The sequence below is a fragment of the Agelaius phoeniceus genome, chromosome 1, assembly GCF_051311805.1.
Source record: "Agelaius phoeniceus isolate bAgePho1 chromosome 1, bAgePho1.hap1, whole genome shotgun sequence".
Classification (NCBI taxonomy): Eukaryota; Metazoa; Chordata; class Aves; order Passeriformes; family Icteridae; genus Agelaius; species Agelaius phoeniceus.
Genome location: NC_135265.1, coordinates 47,135,897 through 47,160,271, shown reverse-complemented (window position 1 = coordinate 47,160,271; position 24,375 = coordinate 47,135,897). Strand labels below are relative to the sequence as shown.

At 42.6% G+C, this 24,375-nt stretch overlaps 1 protein-coding gene across 1 annotated transcript; it reads right to left on the bottom strand.

The window, feature by feature from the left end:
• Positions 1-1,648: 1,648 nt before the first annotated feature.
• On the bottom strand, positions 1,649-20,127 carry FKBP9 (FKBP prolyl isomerase 9). The gene is made up of 10 exons (XM_054643776.2): positions 19,708-20,127; positions 15,687-15,832; positions 14,895-15,084; positions 14,077-14,222; positions 12,318-12,507; positions 10,135-10,280; positions 8,813-8,999; positions 6,445-6,590; positions 4,652-4,815; positions 1,649-3,309 (listed from the first exon to the last, which is right to left on the bottom strand). Exons 1-10 carry the CDS (start codon positions 19,962-19,964, stop codon positions 3,127-3,129), a joined length of 1,755 nt encoding a protein of 584 aa, XP_054499751.2. The 5' UTR covers positions 19,965-20,127; the 3' UTR covers positions 1,649-3,126.
• Positions 20,128-24,375: the final 4,248 nt, after the last annotated feature.

Sequence of the window (24,375 nt, the reverse complement as noted above, 5' to 3'; positions counted from 1 at the left end):
TGGGTAAAGCAACCCCTGTTGCTTTTCTTTTCCACTGAGCCCCTGACAATTCAGTCACCAATTGCCAACCTTGGCTGCCAGCAACTTCTTTCCCAACAGCAGTCAGCTGCCAGCTCTGAGAATAGCAGCTGCCTGTTTCATTAGAGGAGTAGGAACAGCCTGAGTTCTGGAGAGCCCCTCGTTAGCTGAGCCCAGTTACATCTGGTGCTTAATGACCCTTGAGAGCCAATATCTATTTTTATAAAGTAATCTCAGTTAAGTATTGTAAAAAAATATCTAGATACTAATTCTGTAAATAAACAAACCCAAAATAGAGAGATTCTATAGATAATTCTAAATAGCTAAGTTCTAAATACTAGGAGGTAGTAGATATTAATAGATAAATTCTACGTAGGCAAATTCTAAATACTAGCAACAAAATGCTACTAAATAGATGAATTGTAAATAGACAGCTAGATTAATTCTAAATAGCTAGTTTTTCCTTAAAAAAAAAAATATTTTACAGTTTGACATAGAAGAAGGTGGCCCCAAGCTTTCCTTCAAGGGAGAAGCTAATAGCTGCCAAAAGAAAGGAAAAGGACTGGATCTATGTTAGTGAGCAGAAAGTCTGGATTTTAAGCATATAAACACCATTATTTTATAGCAAGTTTTTCCATATATTCTCTGATTTTTCCCCAAAGCTGCATTCTTATTTCTAAAATGGCAACCTGCAGGCTTGGAGGGATGAGGTGAGGAGGCAACAAAGACTTCCTATTGAAGGAGAAACATCTTTAGCTGGATCATGATCTTTAGCTGGATCATGAGCCCTGTTTGCCCAAGGAGCAATGGCATGAGAATTTCAGATGTACTTGCCCTAGCCAGAGGCACTGGTAAAGTCATCCCTGCTATCCCATCACTGACAAGCACTTCCAAAAAAGCCAGCACAGCAATTTTTGGGATCACCAACTGACAGCACTTCAGTGCTGCTCCTTCTTCTGCATCTGCCCCGGAGGACAACTCTGCTATCCTGGTTACCAGGAACTCTTCAGCCCATCTGGGATCCATCTGGAATGTTCCTCCGTGCAGAAAAATGGGGTTCATTCACTATGGTTTTCTCAGACAAAACAATTCAGGATACCACAGAATGGTTTGGGTTGGAAGGGGCCTTAAAGACCTGAGAGTTCCATCCCCCCAAAAGGAGGGGGGATATCCATAAGACAGACTTGTTTTTTTGGGGGTACATATGAGAACAGAGTAAGGAGCTGCTCCCACATTGAATTCTGCTTCTGGCAGTTCTCCAATCACAACTTGCTTCCCACTCCTTCTCTCAGCTTTGTCAGCACACAGAAGGGACTGCATCTGAAGCACTGCAAAAAGTGAGCAACCCGTTTCCAAGTAAAGCAAAAGGGAGAAACAGTCTGCTGAAAGAGCTGCTTTCACAAGATGGTAAGGAGCCATTCTGGACCCAGACTTGGGAATAGAAGTGCCTGTCCCTGATAGCCACAACTTCTACATCTGCTATAAAATCATCCATTAATCATAGTTTAAAATATTTTTTATGAACATTAATAGCAGTATTGAACATATTCAGGGTAAGCCTATTGTGTACAAGAGAAGAGAGCTGCAGGAAGAGCATCTGCTTAAACTCATGGTCCCAACCCATCAAAACTCCAGAAAAAGAAAAGAAATTTTAATAGTTGATCAATATTTTATTTAACAAAAAGATCAGTTATCCAACATTTAATGGTATCAAACTCAAAAAAATATTTCACTGCACTTTTTGTAAGAACTGCATTAAAAACCAATACAAAATGTTCTCATCTGAAATACCAATTTTTAGAAAGAGCATCTCAGGGAGCTTACATCCCACATGTACAGACCAAGGAAAGCAAGAAACTAGACACAAAGCTTATAAGCTTATAATGAAAACACAACTCCCTGCCCACTCCTCCTTGACAGTGTCTCACTCTATGTGTTTGTGCTCTTGGCATGCTGTGTACTGAGGGGGATCCCAGGGCCTCCCAGAAAATGGGTCTGGTGTATTTAGTAGGGAGCAGCTCTGCTGCATTTGTCGAGCTAACAGGGGTGACTGCCTCGAGTCACAGAATCTGAGCAGCACTCCCAGGGCTGACTTTGTGTTGAGGCCTGGGCCAGAACGTTAGCACACACAAACAGATGGGGCTGTTTCTTGATTCTATCACTGTCTGTCTGTTTGTTTGCCATTGCAGACTTCTCTGCTGCTTAAACTGTAAGTACTTACTCCTTAATCTACCAATTCCCAAAATAGGAGACAGAAGCCCAACACAAAACCAACTGTGTCCAGTATTTATGACAGTATTTGGACCGTGTATGTTAATATTTAATGTCTAACAGAACTATAAATGAGGTTGCAACTAGAAAGGTTTTGGAATGACTGATGGGAACACTGGCCAGCAAGAGTCAAGGTTACTAATTCAGCACAGTACAGATGGTAGGAAGCTTTTAGTCCGTGAGGTAAAAAACCCAACACATACACAGTATCAATTCTAGGTCTGTTTAATTTAAGTCACAGCTTATGCAAATTTTGCAATGGCACAGCCATGTTTCTGCAATTTGCAAATCAGATTTTCTGCTGGCAAAAACCTATGTGAGTTTGTTCATTTACTGGGAAGAGTGCTCATGCCTTCTGAAAGGAACTGGGATCAAGAGCTGACAACTTTTACAGGTTATTGTTATGGGGAATATTTTGGTTCATTTTCCTACACAAATATTTCTGATACAGAAGGTTTTTTAAAACTCTTTTAAAAGCACTTGGTAGGTTTTCTCTCGACCATCCACCCAACTGACCGTGAATTGTTCAGTGAGAACTTTGGATCTTTAGCATAAAAGCAGACCCCACACACACATGTGGTTCACGGCACCACATACAGCAGGACACTCCTTACCTGTCTATACATCCCACCTTGAGGCACTTAACACTTTTTTCAGATATACCTAACAATTCCAACTGAAAATCTGCTCCTATTTTAACAGCCTACCCACACCCAGGCAGAGGCAGACACAGGCTATCCGAGGGCTCTCCTTCCAGAACCATGCTTGCCAAAACTCCTTCTGGTACACGTGTTTGAACAGCAGGTCAGCTCAGGATTCTTGGTTTTTTCCTTATCTTTACAGTTCATCGTGCTCCTCTCTGGCCTCCTGATCTTTCAACTTGAATTCTTCAGCAGTAACTTTACCATTTCCATCCCGGTCTTGATTGGTGAACATATTTTTAACAATCTTCTCAAAATCAAAGCCAGGAGCTAGTTTTCCCTTGCCAGTATCAACTTGAGTTTGGATGTACTCTGAAAACTAAAAGGGGGGAAAAAGAGAAGAAAACAGCTCACAGTGAAAAGGATATTTAAAAATGAAAAGCATTCAGTATTTTACTACTAATTAAGTGTACGTAGGGCACTGTTACTACCCTATAAAGTTTACCACCCAAACTGAACTAATTAGAACAGACACATGAGGTTAAATGACTCTTTGTGGAGCTCAGCAGGGATTTCCTCACTCATTCCAGTGGGTTTTGGACCCATAACAAGGAAAGTTCTTTTTCATCATTTAGGAGGAAGATGGGTTGGACAGCTGGAATAAGAACAGCTCTATACAGATGGAGGGCAGTAATTCTGCATGGCAATACATGAAGCTCACTGTAAAACAGAAACCCACCTGCATCTTAGAGGGGACAACACACAAGGATGATTGCTGATGTGGACAGCAACTGCCTCACCCCACCTCTTTCTCTAAACCAGTCAAAGCTTTTTTCTTCTCTGCAAGGACAGATGTGGAGGTAAACATAAGAGAGAAGATGGAGATGGAAGGAAAACAAAAGAGGTGGTAGAGAGTGCTAGGAAAAGAGAAAACAAGAATTCGATTTTACCATATTAGTTTTTAAATCCTCAAAGACATTACATGCTGTTCCACAGGGCCACAGCCTGCCCTGTGAGCACTGCAGGCAGCACCACTCCAGGGAGAAAAGAAGGGGCAAAGAAGAAAAGACAAAACAGGAGGATAGAGAAAGGTGACAAAGAAGACTTCGGAAGAGAATAAAAAAATATAATTTGAAAGAATATAAAGAATTTTATGTTATCAGAGGTGTGGCAAAAGCAAGTGGCTTTCAACTGGGGCATTGCAATGACATCCTCACAATGCAGATTTTAAAAGCAAGGAAGGGGAAGAACTTTGCACAGCACACAATTCACATGTGTAAGGAGTGGCCACTGGCACTGCCAGGCTCCAGAAGAGATTAGACAGCTCCTGGATACACTGCTGCAGGCCCAGCTTTGGCTCAAGAATTCACCACAAACTGCCAATTAACACAGATACAGACAGCAAGAAGGCTGATACAGCAAAGGAATATTGGATACCAACTCTGCCTTTTACACTTATGCCCTAAGGATTTGTTGCTGACCAAGGAAACCGCAACAGAAAATGATCTTATGCAGTTTGGCCATTCTTACTGTCCTTTTTTCTTTAACTCAAAAGCTGAATAGCCTTGTTTTAGCTGATACCTTGCCTTCCTGTTCCCTTGATGACAAACACTATTCCAGAAGAAGAAGAGAAGAAAATGAGGAAAGACTCCATCCTTCAAAATTGGCATTGATAGTGGTCAAAAAGAACCACTGCAAGTGTTTACATCATCTCAGCTTACCTCCTCCAAAAGAACCTCTCCATCATGATTCTGGTCTATTTCTTCAAAAAGGTTGGGAGAGACTTCCCCATTCCATACAAACATGTATCCTTCAGGCAAGCCAGACACCAATTCCAGCAGTTCGATGTCAAAAACTAATACAGCACTACCAGGCACTTCTCCTTCTGTCACAACAAATGGCAAAGAGGGGTATTTATACTCACTTACATTGAAGGGGATATTTCCTTTTTAACCAAAATTAAATTTATCTTCCTGCTCCAAAAGACACTTCTCTAGTGTGATCCCTAACCCACCAAATCTTCCTGATCACTTCACCAAGGGTGATCATAAAAGGAACTTTTCAAAATAAAACTTGAAGCACTGGAATAGATTGCCCACAGAAGTGTGGATGCCCCATTCCTAGGAATGCTCAAGGCCAAATTGGGATGGGGCCCTGACCAACCTATTCTAGTGGAAGGTGTCTGCCCATGTTAGGGGGCTTGGAACTAGCTGACCTTTAAGGTCCTTTGCATTCCAAACCATTCTATAAGTCCATGATTCAAATTGCATCCTTTTTTTTTTTTACTTTCAAAAACTAAACTTGTGGGAATAATCCATTTTCCTTTATCTTGCCAATACACTGTGTACCAGCATACTGCTGTGAGACTCAGCAGCCTGGGATATTACCTCAGGGAAGCCATGGAAGGAGTTTAATTTAGTGTTGAAAAAGAAAACTCACCTCTAATCTGTTTGCAAGAGACAGAAATTGCAAACAAGCAATTTCTTCAAATAGCCGGGCATATACCAACACAGTAACAAATCATACAATGTTTCAGAACGTGTATCAAATGTACCCTGAACAATGGCAAATACTTATGACAGGTATCTTACACTGCAGACTTTTCATGTTATGAGGAAATTTTCAATTTATTACATATAGCTATGCAATTACATATTATGTATAATAGATAAAATCTTGTATAAAACATTGTATATATGGTAAACTCCTAATTTTTCACAGAAGACAGGTCCAAGTGGAAATATATTCTTAGTTCTTAACGCAAATTAATTTTCCATTAAGCTCTGCATGTGATGCCTGACAGTGTTTATAAACTACAAACTTTTCTGGAGCTATTCAAAGAACACAGCAACTTATGCAACTGTTTCCATGCACATCAGAATTTGGTGATCTTGGTGATCTCATTATAGACTCCTTTCCCTCAAACCTTTTAACCAGCAAGACCAGAAACAACGTACCTGGACATAAAAGTTCTTGTCACTTCTATATCATTCTTTCTATTACTGCTGTCCACAGCATTAAAAATTGTTAAGCCTTAATGCCCTAAAGCTGCCTCAAAATGTATTTGTGTTGGAGTTTTAACTGCACCAATACACTGTTTCACATCTTATACTCAGTTTATGTATCTTCTGAATTTCCTAACATATTAGGGCTGACCAGTCCCCTGCAGCTCTGTCTCCTGAATAACACCACATGTCCAAACACAAGCACCCAACTCCCTGTCATGGAAAACAGTGTTTGCATCCCTCTGCAACACCAGACTGCCTGGAGCTTTCTGTTCTGACAAAGCAACATTACTGGGGGCACGTGCTGCCTTTTGTACTCTGTTGGCCACAGCAACAGCATGGCTTGAAATGCAACACAGACAGCATGTCCACTGGGGAACAGGGAAGAGGGGGACTGTCTAAAATAAGGACATGAAAGATCTCTAAAAAAAAACCCATCCAGGCAGCTAATAAAACATGCATGCCTGTGTTTCAGTCACTCTAGAGATGCTAAGTGGATGTGCACTCACCAACTCCATCTTCTCCATAACCGAGGTGAGGTGGGATAACGACTGTCCGTCGTTCCCCGACACACATGTCCTGAAGGCCCATGTCCATCCCCAACACCACCTGACCAGACCCCAGAACTATGTTGTAGGTCTTGCCAAGGCTGTGTCTGGAAAGGAAGGAAAAATGAAAAAAAAAAAAATCAACAGAAAAGAGAAAATTTCTGTTGCTCAAAGTTACCACAGAAGTAGCAGTTTCTAATAGTGTCCTGTCATTGCCAAAAATTAACTTAGTACCCAATGCTTTATTCTACCAAACAGTTACCTGAAGTTGTTCTCAAGTTACAGCCAGCACCAAAGAGACAAGTCTTTGCTGTTGACATGTCCTCTGGCACTAAAATTATAGGCTTCTTGGATGAAATCCAATTAAAATCATTAATCATGCCAATTACAACGCCAAGGTATTTTATCTTGAAATAAGGGCTTTTGCCTTTCACATGTTTTTAACTGTTGTAATTGGACTTTTCAGCAGATATAAGAATTCCAGATGTACATTCATCCCAGGACCACCAACTCCATAGAGGGATCTGAGTGCCTTCTAATGGATCAGCCATCTCTTGTTGCTCTTGTTTCATTGAAACAATGAAATCAGTCACTATAATGTAGCAGCTATTAACACAAATACCCACTACTGCTGCTATTTAACCATATTAAATTTTGAATTATACCTTGCTGCCCGTGGCTCATTTCTAAAATTAGAAAATATCACCAGTTAAAAGGCCAAAAGTCAAACATATATTGTGATTCTAAAGGCAGAGTATGCAGCATTAAGGCTCTTTATTCTATTGGTTGCCTTTCTTTAGTTATTTGGCTTGGCTGTGCCCCTGCAGGACATGCTTGTACAACAGAGTATTATTTGGAAAGAAAATAATTCAGTGGCTAAGAGGTCAGCCTTAAAATTAGGAGCACATGCTTCACAATCTTTCATTCCCTAAAAACTGCTGTGAGTGAGACGGTCTCGACATCCCTTGGTTCCTGCTACAAAATGGAAATTGAGCATTCTTGACATATAAACTGTTTTGAATCCAAACACATCACTTGTATACATCCTTGCCTACAGCATTGCACCACGTGCTCCAAATTAGGGCAGCTTTTCAGCTCTGCAAGCTATTGTGTACACTGTGAAACTCATGAGCTACTTCCTGTGTTAATTATAACCTGGTTAAAAATAGCTTTTCCCAACTTCCCTTCCAAAAAATAAAATATTGCTTGGATGACTTGCACTATTCCAAAGATTAAGGCAAAAAGAAAAGGAAGCTAACAGAAATACTCTTGTAGTTGTGTGCCAGGCTCACTTCACTGCTACATGAGACAGACTGGAGCAATCTTTTGCTTCCCTCATAAATCTACTGCCAAGAGAGAGGAGGAAAAGACATAATATTCTCACAGTTACAGTCAAGGCCTCTGATAGTTTTTCCATGCTGACACTTAAAGCCACACTACAGTACAGGAGCAGCAAAGTGTGCCACAGACATGACAGGTGAGCATTTACTATAAACCACACACTGCAGACCTCTCTCAGGAGCACTGAATCAGTACAGAGCACAAATCCTACCCGACAAGAAATTGAATAAACCTGGACAGTTCATTCATGGTGAGACCTGTGTTGCTCTGGCATGACTCACCCAGACGCCTGAACTGGCCCATTTAAACAGAATGCCATGCAACAAGTTTCATCACTCCACACATACTGTTTACGTTCTTCTCCAACACACTCCTACATCCTTTTTGTTCTTGGTTCTCTCATTATGCTATGACAGATTGTCTTTAAATTCTCCTCCTCCTATGCACCTTTGGCAGGCAGCCATAAAAAGAAAAATACATTTGACATAAATATTCAGTTTAAAAAAATAAAAATCTTTATTGTCACAGACACATTTTATGAAAAATCCTTTTGGTAGGATTTTTTCTCCTGAGAAGCTGAGAGACCTCAGAAACGAAATTTAAACAATAATTATCTGTTGCTGTGGAATGCAACAGGTGCATCTTTGATTGGTCTCATGTGGTTGTTTTTAATTAATGGCCAATCACAACTGTCTCAGACTCTGGTCAGTCACAAGATTTTATTATCATTCCATTCCTTTCCTTTCAAGCCTTCTGATGAAATCCTTTCTTCTATTCTTTTAGTATAGCTTTAATATAATATATATATCATAAAATAATAAATCAGCCTTCTGAAACATGGAGTCAAGATGCTCATCTCTTCCCTCATCCTGGGACTCCTGAGAACACCACCACACTTTATTCCCTGCTAGCTTGCTTTGCAGGGAATTCATTCTTGCCTTCACTGCTGCTGGGAGCTTTCTCCTCACCAGGGCACTCAAATACCTACGTGGAGTCCAGCAGGGTTCCATCCAGGAGGGAAGCATTGTAGTGGTATTTCAGGTAATCCCCCTTCTTGCTCAGCACGGTGCAGTTGGAGGGTTTGTAGTGAACGGTGATGCTGACCGAATCCGAGGGGTTGTGGAAGTCCACCACATGGATGTCAAAGACCAGCACTGCAGATCCTGGAATCTTTCCTAAACAGGAAACACATTAGACAAACAGAAGAAGAAATGGTACCCAAACAGGCAGATGATGCCCAGGTACTGCACACTGTAGGAATAGGCATTCCTGCTGTGCCTGCTACTGAATCATTTTGCTCTTCCCATTCAGAATTAAAGGATGTGAGAGATGCAAGCTGCAACCAATGTAGGAAAGACAACCAGTGGGAAAGCACTAAGCATGCACTCAGTTCAATGGTGAAAGAAAATCTTTTGTTACCCTGAATTTTAAAATTATGCACAAATGAAGCAATAACCATGTATTTCCTGTGACTATCCTAAATAACTCATTTGTGTTTCATGTACCAATTAAATATTGATCATCAAAATTCTCAAGAACTCTTGCTTCAAGGAACGTCATTCTATGTAAAAAGTTACAGTTCCTTAAAATAACCTAAAAGCAGGCAACCTCTTCCCCCTCTTCCCAGGATTATGTGCATCACCAGGATTAACAAAACACATCCAGCCTAGGATGGGGGTTTGTCAGTAATTCCAAAGCTGCAGCACAGACCTTGCATTCCCAGAAGAAAGGCTTTTTTTCCTAAATCACTTATCCAAGTAATATCCCAGGAGGCTCTTTTTGAAACACCAGCCACAACTCTGGGATGAGCTAGAAGGGTTATCACATTCAGCCTCTCCCAGCAATCTGTTTAGATAGCAATGAGTTTTCCCAAAGAAATGTTAATTGTATGTTACACATACATGGTTACTTCACTGTTGTTACATGCACAACCTGTGGCTGTGGAAGGAATAGGGAAGAAAACTTTGCATGATGAACTCCCTCAGGATAGAGAGTTTAAGACATGCAGGAGGGAAGATCTCACACTGCAGAGCTCCTGGCATCCAAGTACCAGTCTGCCTGAAACACCAATTACCCAAATGAGTTCAGGCTACCAGTTACATGTGAGATCGTTCTATATTTTATTCTCCTACCTATTTAGCTAATCAAAATAATCTTGCAAATTCTGGATGTGGCCTTGTCAGTTTGATGTCTACAAAATAATGAACTAATTCATAAACCTTTCAAATGCCAGAAAAATGAAAATACACACAGATTAACTAAGCAATAAAAGTTTAACTACAGAAGACTTGAATGCAAAGCCAAGCTCACCTCTCCCTTCTTCTCCATATCCAAGATGAGGGGGGATTATTATTCTTCTTTTTTCACCAGTGCATACACCTAGCAAACCTTCATCCATTCCAGCAATCACATAACCTTTCCCAACATAGGTGTCATATGTACGGTTTCGGGAATAACTACAGAAAATATTTGAAATATTTGCATTTCAGCAGTGTCAGGTGTACTCAAGAAAACATGGGCTCTTGCAATAGCTCTGCAACACAATTCTTAAACCAGTTTAGGTCAAACACACAGTCATTAACCAGCACCAGGGAGGCACAAAGGAACTATGTTCCATGAATCCAGGCCACCAGGTTTCATCACTCAGTGACATACGGGTCACTGATTACCCAGCAGTGAGACCCTGGCTAGTGAACAGCCAGCAAATCTGCAAATTCATTTCTACTGTATCTAGAAAGAAAAATCACACTTATTTATATATTTTAAATGAAACAGAAAACAGGTTTTGACAAGTAACTGAAAAAAAAAAAAAAAAGGTTTACTCCTTTAAAATTTCCTCTGCCCTGACACCACTTTAATAAGCACTTATCAACTAGCTACGGTTGATAAGTGCTTCATTTTCATGAGACACCGTGCAGACTACCTCATTTTGCAACCACAGCTATGTAGTTCAACTACCAGAAGGAGCAGGTGGGATAAATAGGTTATCCTGGGATGCTCAACATTAAAATGAGTCATGACAACAAAACCTAAGCCAGCCACTTAACACATAGGCTGAAGGACCTCCTTCAACACCTCATGACAGAATAAAACAAGGGTACAGCAAAAATGATGTTTCTTACATGGCCATGACTGTCTTCTGCCTTTCTTCAAGGCATGTTACACAAAGGCACATCCCAAGGAGAAGGCAGAAAGGTTTAATTCATCTTTACAATTAATCTAGGAAAGAACTAAACCAGTACAAGACCAGGCCCTGATTTAATTCTGAGGTTTATTCAACTGCTCTAAGTCCAGACAGCCTTGGCTGAGCTGCCCAGGGCAGTTCTGCAGCCGAATATTTCAGAGTAAAAAGGCAAAGGAAAATGTTATTAGAGCTCTCAACACCAGCCATTTGCAGAGCTTTTGGCATGTTCCCTGTACCAGTAAGAAACTTTGTCCTGGATAGCTCCAGGGTTTTCAATCCCTATTGTTAGCTGCTCTATTTTTTCATTTATGAATTCTGCAGGAGGTCAGGATACCATGTTTTAGTGAACAAGCTCTCTAACAACTCTCAGCACTTCAGAATGATGTAGAGGCTGCTGTCTACAAAGCATTTATTACTATTTCTTGACAGCAACCCTCATATAAATACTACAGCTATTTTCAAAAATTGATTAGTTACTAGAGAAGACACTCATATCTCAAAAAAGAGAAATAGGTACACTGTGGATAAGCTTTTGAGTTCTTAACTTATAAGCTTTCACAAATTGTAAATCAAGGTCTACGGAGATGGCTGTTGCAGTAGTGCTAAACATTTTTCTCTGAGCTTATTTTGTAGAACATTTTACATTGGCTCACTCTCACCTCCTTTTAGCCAGCTGTTCTGAAAGCTAGAGTAGGATAGTAAAGCACTGTTCCACAAAAAGCAACCAAAGTCACAGAAATCTACAAGGGTATTATTCATATGATTCTGTACACGAGGCTCGTGTTCCCACAGAGCTTTGAATTTACTGTCACAATAATCCCTCTTCCTTTATCACAGAAAACCCCTCTGACTGAATTCTGCAAACCCATAATTCAGTCTCGAAAGACTTCAAAACACAAACAGTTTCCAAGTATAAATAGGATAAACCTCACACTAGCTACAAGCACACTGGCAAACAATTCTCAGGACATAAAATGGAATCATAATAATTTTCTCTCTATTCAGTGGTATTACCTATTTGGCAGATAAACCCTATGGGGAAAAGAGTCTTCAGGCTTGTGCGCCTAAAGCACTTGGCCTCACTGGGTGGACCACTACCCCTAGATGGCGTCTGTGACAATGACATGGTACAAAAGAGCTCTTTTCCTTCCCATATGGAAAAGTTTTCTATGACTTTTAAAAAAACTCCAAGTCCACTTAAAATTTTCAAAAAGGAAGGAAAAGCAAAGAACTGTGTTTGAGCATATTATGGACACGACAGAGCAGTCAAACTGGAAATGAAATCTGTAGAGTTGAATGTTTTGGTTACCTGGAATCAAACAATGTGCCATCCAAAAGTGTGCCATTGTAATGGTATCGCAGAAAGTCTCCTGTCTGGCTTCTCCGCTCACAAGATTCAGGCACAAGCTGATTCTCAATAGCAATGCCGTCCTTGGGGTTATGCAGATCCAGCAAAACCACGTCAAAGACAAGGGAAGCTTGGCCAGGGATCTCCTTACCTACAAAAGTGTTAGAGCAGAAAATCGGTAAGAAACAGCAGGTGTTCTAGCAGAAGCTTAAACATGTTTGTTGAGGAAAAGTAACGTACTGCCAAATATCAAGCACCTCCCCTCCCAAATTAAATCAGAATCATAGATTATTTGAGTTGGAAGAGACTCAGTACAATTATCAGTCCAACTCCTGGCCCTGCACAGGGCACCCCAAGAGTCACACCTTGGGCCTGAGAGCATTGTCCAAACACTTCTTGAATTCTGTCAGGCTCAGTGCTGTGACCACTTCCCTGGGGAGCCTGTTCCAGTGCCCAGCCTCTGAGTGAGGAACCTCTTCCTAACATCCAATCTAAACCTCCTCTGACACAACTTCAGAGGTCCTGTTACTTGTCACCAGAGATCAGTCCCTACCTCTCCTCTTCCCCTCATGGGGAAGCTGCAGACTGCAGTGAGGCCTCCCCTCAGTCTTCTCCAGGATGAACAAACCAAGTGATCTCAGCTGCTTTTTACACAGCTTCCCCTCAAGCCCCTTCATCTTGGGACCCTCCCTAATAGCTTCATGTCTTTCTTATATTTTAGCACCCAGAACTGCCCCCAGCATTCAAGGTCAGGCCACCCCAGTGCAGAGCAGAGCAGAGCAGGACAATCCCCTCCCTTGCCTGGCTGGCCATGCTGTGCCTGACTCCCCTCAGGTTGGCCCTCCTGGCTGCCAGGGCACTGCTGACTCATGTTCAACTTGCCATCCACCAGGAGCCTCAGGTTCCTTCCCGTGGTGCTGCTCTCCAACCTCCCATTCCCCAGCCTGTGCACACAACCAGGGCTGCCCCATCCCAGGTACAGAATCCAGTTTGTTTAATTTCATTTATCTGGTAATTGCAAGTGCTCTAATTTATTCAGGTCTCTCTGCAAATTTGCTTCTAGTCAGTCATTTATTGGTTCAGGGTTTGTTTTTGTTTTTTTACTGAATTCTCCAACTGAATAATTTCCTTCTATTCCCACATTGCCTCACTGAAAACAAAGGCCTCTTCAGCCTCACAGTTAATGGTAATGAAGCCACAGAAGGGGTATGAAACCTCATACATCACAAACACATTCTTAAACACCAGAGCAGAGCAAGAATATAAGGAAAAGTCACAAACTATAATTTAACATGGGGATGTCTATATAATCTGCAGGCTGCACAGTCTCACAAGACAATCTATTTCATAGTTATCACTAGAGCATTTGTTAAAAAAAAAAAAAAACACAACAAAACCCATCTGGAATTAAAAATACATTTAACATATTTTTTCTTAAATTTTTTCTGCTTTCTGTGGCAGTCTGAAAGGATTATATAGTCACATCTCTTCAAGTTTTTGGTGCCCCTAGACATTATTCACAGACTGTATTCCCGACTGAAATAAAATTTCAGTATATAAATACTACAGTTGTATCAACAATATTAAGTTGTTAAGTAGTGTCTCTCTGAACAGGGTAATAATGCTGCCCATAAATTTAAAATACAGAAAATTTGTTTTAAAATATGCATGACTTGGGATTAAAAAAAAAAAGAGTAACAACTAAAGGAATAACTTTTACCATCTCCATCCTCTCCATACGCCAGGAAAGGTGGTATTGTGATAATGCGCTTCTCCCCTACGCACATTCCCAGGAGACCCTGGTCCATGCCAGGAATCAGCCATCCAATCCCCACATAGGTATCGTAAGTTCGCATCCGATTATGGCTAAACATGAGAAAGGCAAAAAAAAATCACAACCAAATGTCAGAGTGGCACAGGAAAGAACAATATTAACCTTTAAATCCACATACTCTGCACAGTGTAGCTCACAACTTGCTAGTCCAAGAGTGTCAGTCCTTCATTTGCCAAGGCCTGGCTGGGAAGTTTTCCAGAGTGCTTAGCTATGTCAGGAACCTCACAGAGGCTTTGGAAAGTAGCTCTCAGGCAGCTGTTACTAAAGCATCATTTTCCACTGGGTTCTAATGAAGCACAGATGCTGTACACGTAAAATCTCAGTAAGAAAATGTTAGTGGTTTACTTTCATTACAAACCCTGCTAAGGTTACAAAACTTGTATCTAATCTGAACAGCTATACTGGTTATGTTGACTTCTAACTGACCTCAATAAATAGTAATATACATAGAGGGAATGAAATTTAAAATTTAAAAGAGCATCTGGATTGGCAATGCCCACGAAGAAATAATGGACAGTTTTATTGGTTTGAGTCAGTATTGCTATCCTATAATCCCTGAAAAAATTACTAACACACATCCAATGCCAGATGTCATTTCCTGTGTTTCTGGGCAGTTAGCATTAATTGTTACACAGGTAAAAAGGGAGCAAACGATGGTGAGACACCGATCAAACTATCCAAAAACACACAACTCAGCTGCATACCTTGAATCAAACAGGGTCCCATCCAAGAATGTTCCATTGTAATGGTACCGTACAAAGTCAGACACCTGGACTGTCCGAGGACACTTCTCAGGTTTGAAGTAGGTCTGAACCTGCACTTCATCCTCCGAGTTCCACAGATCTATCAGGAGCACGTCAAAATGGAGCACAGCATTGGGGGGTATCACACCAGCTGCAAAAGCAAAACACACACAGGTTTCTTTCCCTTTTTACACAAGGTACCAGCGAAAAAGAACCAATCCATGCATACCCTAAAAAAGCTGCATAATGCACACCTTATTTCCTGGTGTACTTATAACTCTTTGGCCCTTTGCCATTGCTGCAGCTATTTATGGGGGGGGGGGGAATCTGGCAAGATGGACTTTATCACATCTGTCAATCAGGCACACTATCCTGAGTTAGCATTTGTTGCCTCTCTGAGGCTGTAGAACAAAGCTACTTTTGGAACTGAGAAGACCTTGTGCAGCACTGCAAAGCCACAATTTTGGTTTAATTAAGTATTTAACAGGGAGGTAGATATAAATAAATAGTTAACTTTCATAGCAAAAGTGAAGGACCTGAAGGTCTTCTGCAACAAACTGCTCTTCCTTCAGCGCACAGAGGGAGTCTGGAGAGATCCCTGCAGGCTATAGGCTTAACAAACACCTCTGAAGAACAGGGGATAACCTCCCAGAAATTCATTACGTGCATTTCCTACCCTTCCCTCCTGGGGCTCCGTTTCCCATCTGCTCTGTTGAATCCATACCCAAGCAGCTGACCCGGTGCTGTACTTACGGACGCCTTCACTTCCATAGGCAAGCTTAGGGGGAATCTTCACAAAGCGGCGCTCGTTCACACACATGCCCACCAGAGCTTGGTCCATCCCAGCAATAAGCTGACCTTTGCCCACAAACACGTTGAACGTGGATCCCCTGTCATAGCTGAAGGGGGAAAAGCAGGCAAGAATGTTAGCGGTTCATTTACACCTCCTTCCACTGTTTGGTTTGGTTAGGTTTTGGTGGGTTTTTTTGGTTGGTTTTTTTTTTTGGTTTGGTTTTTTTGTTGTTTGTTTTTTTTTTTTGGGTTTTTTTTTTTTTTTTTTTGGTTTTTTTTTTTGAAAGACAGTTAACTGCACCTTGTCTCTCTCTTGCCCTCTTAGCATAACTTTATTAGTCCTAAAGGATCAGCGGCTCCTAAAGGAAAGGGCAAATCCAAGCTATTCCTGAGACATCAACACAGTTCTCCTTCTGTCCACTGCTCATCACCTATCTGAAACACATTCTAGCAGAGTGCAAGGGGTACTACAGGCACATGAAGGCCAGAACTACATACAGGTAACTGACACACTGACATTAAAAGCAGCACTGGAAAATTAAGGAAGAAAAGGAAAAATTAAACACTGTTATGACATATGAAAGGATAACTGCTCCCACCATAGGATCTCAGCATATTGATTTCAGTCAGCAACATCACAAACATATTAAATAAGACCTAAAAGCTTTACAATGTGAAAATCACACTTCCAATCTCTGTGGGAGAAAGGGAGAGGGAAAAAATGCCTTTTAAGTAGTAGCTGTAAGGCTTTCCAACAGGTAGTTTATTTTCTCCTCCACTTTCACAGCGCTCAGTTAAAGCACAGAGACACGTTTTGAATGGCAGGTTTGCCAGACCAAAAATCAAGAAACAAATTATTCTCCTCTGTGATAATACGTGAATATTCAAAAGGTAAAAGAAACGATGCTTAAATGACTCAGTTTTCCAGAGAGGTTGGAGAACAGCAGTGTTACCACAGCAGAACACTGTATTACATGGTTCATTTGGCCACCTTAAATCTGCACAATGACCCCACTTTGATGTGCCTGAATTACTGCTATTGAACCTCTTGAAGCAGTATAAAAACAAATGTCAAGAAGCAACTCAAAAGCTCCATGCTTATTTTTAAACTTTTACAACTTCCGTTTTCCTAAATCCCTTTTATAATTTCGAGGACTTTTTTTTTTTTTTACAATTATATATATAAAAGTCAGACCTGGGGGGAGGAAAAAAAAAAAGGCTTTTGCCTTTTGCATGCTAAAATTCTGGAAAGCAGCCAGTAGCTAGACATCCCTAGGGAAATGATGTCAAACTTTCCTTCCAAGACTGTACACATCACTTCCACAACATACTGAGCCTCCTAACAGTCCCACAGCCTTGAATCTCTCAAATATTTTACTGAGTGAACTCTCTGTTTGTTCCATCATTTTTTTCCTTCTGACAAACATTTCTCTTAAAGTAGAAAACCCTCTATTACTGAGCATTCACTTTCAGTTGCAGTAATATTCCCACTCCCAGTAAAGGATGGAAAATATTTAAATTAGGCCCTGACAAATTCTATTATACACACAAAACCATAATTTAGATGTTAAGACTAGTAATATAATAGGTTCTAAAAAACTCTCCAAAATGGTATTTTGTAGCAATGGACAAAGCTTGGCAATACATCTGGGATGAACTCAGAACAGAAGAGCTTTCTTTTTAGTAAAATAAATGTACAATTAAGAGAACATTGATGCAAAGCAGAGAACTGAACAAAGCACTGATCAGACCATGCAGCTTTGCAGGACTGACTTTGCAGATTCCTTTAAACCAAGCAAAATTTGTTTCTATTAGTGGAATTGACCAAATTAATAGTAGATGACTAGGCAACTAAATTCAGCTTTTAAATGCAAATCATTTTATGGCTATTGAAATAAAAACTGCCAATGCCGAGGGAAAAAAATATAAACAACTAATGACAATAATATGGTAATTTATGTAACACAGTCATGATTAGTAAGACTTTGTCAACAGCCTGGTAACTTGAGGAGCAGTATTGCTACCTGCTCCTTGGAAATACAGAAAATTAATTTTAAAACTCAAGAACATTTTCAAGAGTTGAAGAAGGAACAAAGCAAAACTGCCCTTAGGTCAACATCTAGAGTATTTTCTAGACTGATTTCATAATAGTGTTCAATTAAACTGATGCTGCTAAGCATGCTCATAAACTTCAAAAAAAAAGGAAGCAAACAAACAAAGAACAGGTAAGAAAATGGGCTTATTTTTATATTAATTGACTAAATCTCTTTGACTTATAGGCAGGGAACACCAAAGATTTTAGAATAAACACTCCAGAATATTTCTTGCATTAACTCAGAGAAGACAAAATAGTCCTATTTTTCCATGTCTGAACATGATTAAACACTGTCATCAGTCTTAAAAAAGATCATAGTGAATAACAAAAGTGTACACCAATATGAGTTGCCATCTAGAAAAAAATCCCAAGCTGAACAAACCCAGTATTTTGCACCCATTTGAAATGAAGGCAGCTACAAAAATATCCAAGTTGGATCAGACTATCCCCATTACTATTTATTTACTAATATTTAGAGGATCCAAAGAGATAAATACTGTACAGTTCTGCCCAATCTGTTCTTGCCCCAAGTAATTCAGAACGCAATGACAAAAAAGTAAAATGAGAGCCAGCACCTGGGCAGCCCCTCCAGGTGCCCTTCCTCAATGCACAAGCAGCAACCAGAAACACACTTCTGAACACATGGCCAGTTTTCCCATTGTCACATATTTATAAAATAAGCCAGACGGATGCTGCCTTTGTGTGTCTTCACATACACAGCTAAGACACATGTCCCAAGCCCATCAGCTGCCAATGGATTCACTGTCTGTGCTGTGCCTTTTCACTGAAACTGCACCAACACCAGCTGAAGTGCCAGCTATCACATCCCACATTTTAGTCAGAGAAGTGCTGGTTGCATGGCACTACTGGCATACTAACTACAGACAGCTCCAGAGGGAGATCTGAGCTTTGAAGGACAGTTATTTCCCTAAGGCTGTAGATTTTCCTTGAAGCACAAGGGAGATTACCAGGATTACTGAAAATACAATTTGCTTTATCTTTCTAAATAATACTTTGATCAGTGGCAATGAATGAAGTAAGAAAAAACAAATAAGCTGGCAGCAGTAGCAGCATCCTTCACAATCTCCTGATCCCACTATTTAGGCTTCCTGATCCCAAAATAACAGCAGGAAAGCAGCCAGGCACTTCAATGTACATAGGTCACATTTATTCAAGGATAAAGTATCCAAAAAATTACAAGTAAGTACAGCCTGATAATTTCTGTATTCCCGGCAAGGATAATGATTCAGAACCAATCGTATTCAAGTAGGTTTGAGCCTGGAGAAGACATAGGAAATGTACAGAATGAATCGGGCAGGAAACCACTGCTGTGAGAGACTGTGATACCATATACACTCCCGTTTACTGGGCTAAGGCTAGCTGAATAACCTTGTGGTCTTCACTCCTGGAGCAGAAAAGCTCCATTCAGCGCCTTGGAAAAGCAGCTGAAAGAACGTGCTAGGAATCCACAAGGGCAAGCAAACTACTGGACCCAGCCACTACAGAGGTCTTGCCACACGTCCCCAGCTGTCACACCCCAGCTCTCTGCTTCAAAAGATGCTTCAAAGGCATCTTCCCATGGTGATCTGTAGGTCCCGCATGTAGGACACTGACCATCCTGCCGCTGACCTGCTTCCAACCGGACACCCCAAAAGCGCCCACGGGGCACTGCTGGGAAAAACAGAGGAACCCGAACCGAACCTCTACTGGTCACCCCAAAAGCGCCCACGGGGCGCTGCTGGGATAAGCAGAGGAACCCGAACCGAACCTCCACCCAGCGCCACAATCTCTGCACATCCACAAAAAACCACCCTCGTGGGCACAGCACCTCTCGCTCCTCTCCTCTCCCTCCCACAGCGCCCAGCCAAGGGCGGGCTTGTGCCAGACCTGGAGTCGAAGCGGGTGCCGTCGGGGAAGGCGCCGAGGTAGTGGTAGCGCACGAAGTCTCCGGGGCGCACGGCCCGCGGGCAGCTCTCGGGCACGAAGCGCCGCTCGACGCCGAGCTCGGTGCCGTCCGGAGGGGTTTCGGCGGCGGGCACCGGCGGCGCCTGGCAGGCCGCCCAGCTCTCCAGCAGCGCCGGCAGCAGCAGCAGCAGCGACCCGCAGCCCGGGCCCCGCCGCCGCACGGCCGCCGGCCCCGCCATGGAGCGCAGCGAGCGGGGGCAGCCGCAGGGCGCGCTCGGCGGGGAGGGGAGGAAGGGAGGATGGAGGGAAGGGGAGGAATGGAGGGGAGGAAAAGAGGGAAGGGAGAAAAGGCGCCCGCCCCGGCCCGCCCGCTCCTCCTCCTCCTCCCACCGCTGCAAACTTGCAAACGTGGATGAAGCGCTCCCACCCGGGACGGGGGAGGAGCAGCCCCGGCGCCGGCTCCCCCCGCCCGCCGCGGGGCTGCGCAGTCCGGAGCGCAGCGGTGGCACCGCCGCCCCCGCCCCGCTCCCTCCCAGGGCCGGAGGTGCGACGTGGCGCTGCCCCCGGCCGCCCTCCTGGCGCTCCTTCCGTTCCGAAGGTAGCACGGGAGACGGGCGGACCCTGAGAGTCGTAAACACGCAGACACAACCCCGCCATTTCCCGCAGATTTCTCGCAGCTCTTGGGAGCGGAGCTGCTGGACCCTGGGAGGGACCGAAAACACGGCAGCTGACCCCCTGCAAAAGGGGTCTTGTCACTCTACCCGCACACGTACTCGTGCAGAACTTCGAGTATTTGCAAGCTTAAAGTCCAATCGCAAATGTTCAATTTTAGATCAAGCTCTCAAAGATGACGAGACTGTGTTGGCAAATGCGTATTGATGCACACCAGTGTTGTCACGGGGATTTGCAACTCCCTGGCCGGGGACCTTTCCAAATGACACAAAGACACAATCACAGAACGATATGGGTTGGAGGGGACTTCAAAGATCATCTAGTTCCAACCCCCTGACATGAGCAGGGATATATTTCACTAGACCGGCCTGCTTTGAGCCCCAACAAACCTGGTCTTGAACACTTTCAGGGATGAGGCATCCACAACTTCTCTGGGCAACCTGTGCCAATGCCTTATCACCTTCACAGTAAATAATTTCTTCCCTAATATCTAATCTAGACTTACTCTCTCTAAGTTTGAATCCATTCCCCCTTGTAAATAGTCCCTCTCCACCTTTCTTGCAGGTTCCCTTCAGATATTGGAAGGCTGCAATTAGGTCACCCTGAAGTCCTCTTTTCCAGGCTGAACAATCCCAATTCCCTCAGCCTTTCCTTGTACAAGAGCTGCTCCATCCCTCTAATTGTCTTGGTTGCCTGCCCTGGACTCACTCCAACAGGTCCGTGTCCTTCCTGTGCTGGGACCCCAGAGCCAATGCAGCCCTGCAGGTGGGGTCTCAGCAGAGCAGAGCAGAGGGACAGAATCCCTTCCCTTGCCCTGCTGGCCACGCTGCTCTGGATGCAGCTCAGGACACGTTTGGCTTTCTGGGCTGCAGATGCACATTGCTGGGTCGTGTCCAGCCTCTCATCCATGAGCTCCCCCAGGTCCTCCTCCCCAGGGCTGTTCTCCATCAGTTCATCCCCCAGCCTGTGCTGATACCAGGGGTTGCCCTAATCCAGGTGCACCTTGCACTTCGTCCTGTTAAACCTCATGAGATTCTCATAGGCCCCCTTCTCCAGCCTGTCTAGGTTCCTCCGGATGGCATCCTGTCCTTTGAGTGGGTCAACCACACCACTCAGCTTGGTGTCATCTGCAAATTTGCTGAGGGAGCACTTATCACTCCACTAATGTCCTTAATGAAGATATTAAACAGCACTTGGTCCCAGTACAGACCTCAGAGGGACACCACTTGTCACTGATGTCCATTGGGACTCCGAGCCATTGACCAGATGGGACCATCCAACTACTTACTAATCTGTCATCTCTATCCACTCTAGAGAGAATGATGTTGTGAGGAACCATGTCAAAGGCTTTACAGCAGTCCAGATAAACAACACCCATAGCCCTCACCTTGTCCACTGCTGTAGTCACTCCATCACAAGTGACCACTGGGTTGTTCAGGCAAGACCTGCCCCTGGTGAAGCAGTGCTGGCTGTCCTGAATCATCTCCTTGTCTTCCACATGCCCACTGCAGCTTCTAGGACAATCTGTTCCATGTTCTTCCCAGGCACAGAGGTGAGGCTGACAGGTCTGTACTTCTCAGGGTCCTCCTTTCTACCCTTTCTAAAGAGGTCACTTGGGACTTCATGGGCTGCCGTGACTTTTCAAATATTATGGAGAGGGGCTTGGTAACTACATCAGCCAATTCCCTCAGTATTCTGGGATGCAGCTCATCAGGCTCCATAGACTTATGTACATTCAGGTTCTTCATGTGGTCATGAACCTGACCTGACCAGCACACAGTAAGACACAGCATCCAAAATGAATCACCATCCCAGTGTGCCAGCAATCCCCTTCCCCTCTCTTTTTGATCTTAAACACACTGATGAGGAGGAACTTAGGTTTTTTCTCTGTTATTGTAACTGGTTTCAGTGAACAACGATGGGAAAGCTAAGCATCTACATGTGAAGCACCAACCTCAAGTAAGAATAGGTAAAATGACACAATATTTTTGAAAAGCAGAGAAATTTATGATAGAAGGATTGGGACAACCAGTTGGAAATTCAGGCATCATGTAAAACCACCAATGATAAGATTTTGTTGTTGACAAATTATTAGACAAGCACAGTGTACTCTTGGGTGGTTGCAAACCCATGAAAACCAGGGAAGAGGGTGTGCCAGAGCATTGTAGCTGGGGAGCCAACAGCTCACAGGCCCAGTTCCCCACTTTTTGTGTATCTAACACCCAGCTGTACCAACCCAGCAACAGAAGGGATTCAGTCAAATCAAAGGTTTCAAATCAAATTCAGTCAAATCAAAGGTTTTTTAAGTGCATTCAAAAATTCTCTTGTATAATATTGATGTATTGCTAGGAAAAGGGTGCTGGTCGATGACCTAACCAGTCAAAAGTTGGGCAGTAATTTAAAGATAACAAGATTTGCGGTTACAAATCACATCCTCCTTCCAAAAACAGTCACACTGCACATTCCAAATCAGTCTTTTAAACAAGCAATGTGAATTGTCTGGCAGTTCCCTAGAATTAAATAGCTTATTTTTGATGTTGGTTTGTGTGGACACAATTTATTTTTTCAAGAACTCATAGTTCACCATTAGAGTATGTTGATACAACCAACATAAAGATAAAGCTTACCCTGAATTTGGTACTTCTTATTGCCAGGCAGTGACACAATCTTTATTTTTGCATGTTTATTTAAGAAGTTCTATGTTTTCAAAATAATTCCTTGGACTCTTAATATTTATGCAGATTTGCATAAATATTCTTCAATCCAATATTCTTCACCTGTGTCAATAACAGCTCTCCACTTCTGATGTAATTACCATTGCCTCAACACTGCTCTAAGAGTTGCCAGTTTTATTAACTCCTAAAAGAGCCAAATAAGCCCTTCTGTGCTACCAAATCTGCTCGTTTGATGCCTCAGTTCCATTTGCCCCATGGCTCATGTGCCTCTCCATAAGCTCATACAGAGCTCAGGACAGCTGTCAGCCAGGAAGGTGCACTCCCTTTTGTCCCCCAAGTTTTGTTCACGGAGGTAGCAAATGTGCAAATGTGGTATTTTCCTTAGAAATGTCAATTTAAACATTCTGCTGTCTTTTCAAAGCACACACACAGGCAAGCACACACAAATTCTTATTTATATGTCAGTTTGTTTGAACACTAACCCAGCTTCCCTTGGAAGCATTTTGGGAATGCTGATCTCTATCAGACCTGTTCTTCAGTCAGCCTGACACATAACAATGGCTAACACAGTGTGAGAAGGGTGAGAGGAAAGAACAGACATGCCTGAACCTCCTAGAAAAGCTGGTCCTGGAAGGAGGATCATCCTTTCCAAACATTAAAACACAATACAGCTGAGATTCAGCCTCCCTCTGAAAAGTTAGCTTTCAGGAAAGTCTTAGGTCATTAAATAAGGATTAAAGAGCTGGGATTCATGCCTTTGCATCTCCCTTTGGAGTACACCATGTGCCTCATGTAGTGTCCAAGGGGCTGCAGCTCTCATACCTTTGAGCTATGTTTTATCAATCTAAAAGAGATTTGATGCTGTTCCCAAATCTTTTGGAAGGGCAAGGAAATAAAATGTTGGCTCTCATTATTACCCCTTGTATCACACCAGCATTACCATTAGGAGCATCACACATAGGAGAAATCCAAAAGTTCAAACTCCAAGAAGGTAGATAAGAAAATTCCTTCATACAGTACTTGATACAAATCATGTCTCAGAAGGACTGAAGAAAGCTGAGGAGCGTGCTGATGAGTCACTTCAATTAAAGATTAATTTATGGTAACTTGGGAAAAGAAAGCCTCAGCTTAAGTCTGAGGTAGGCAAGATACCGCTGGTTTGTAACTTGAGATGCTGCCCTACTCCTTGGAATGTGCTTGAAGCCAAGCACCAGGCAGTCATGAGATGGTGAGCCTAAGGTAAATGAAAATGTTTGCAACACATTTGGTCACATAAACACAGGAGGAGTTGTGACTAGTGAAA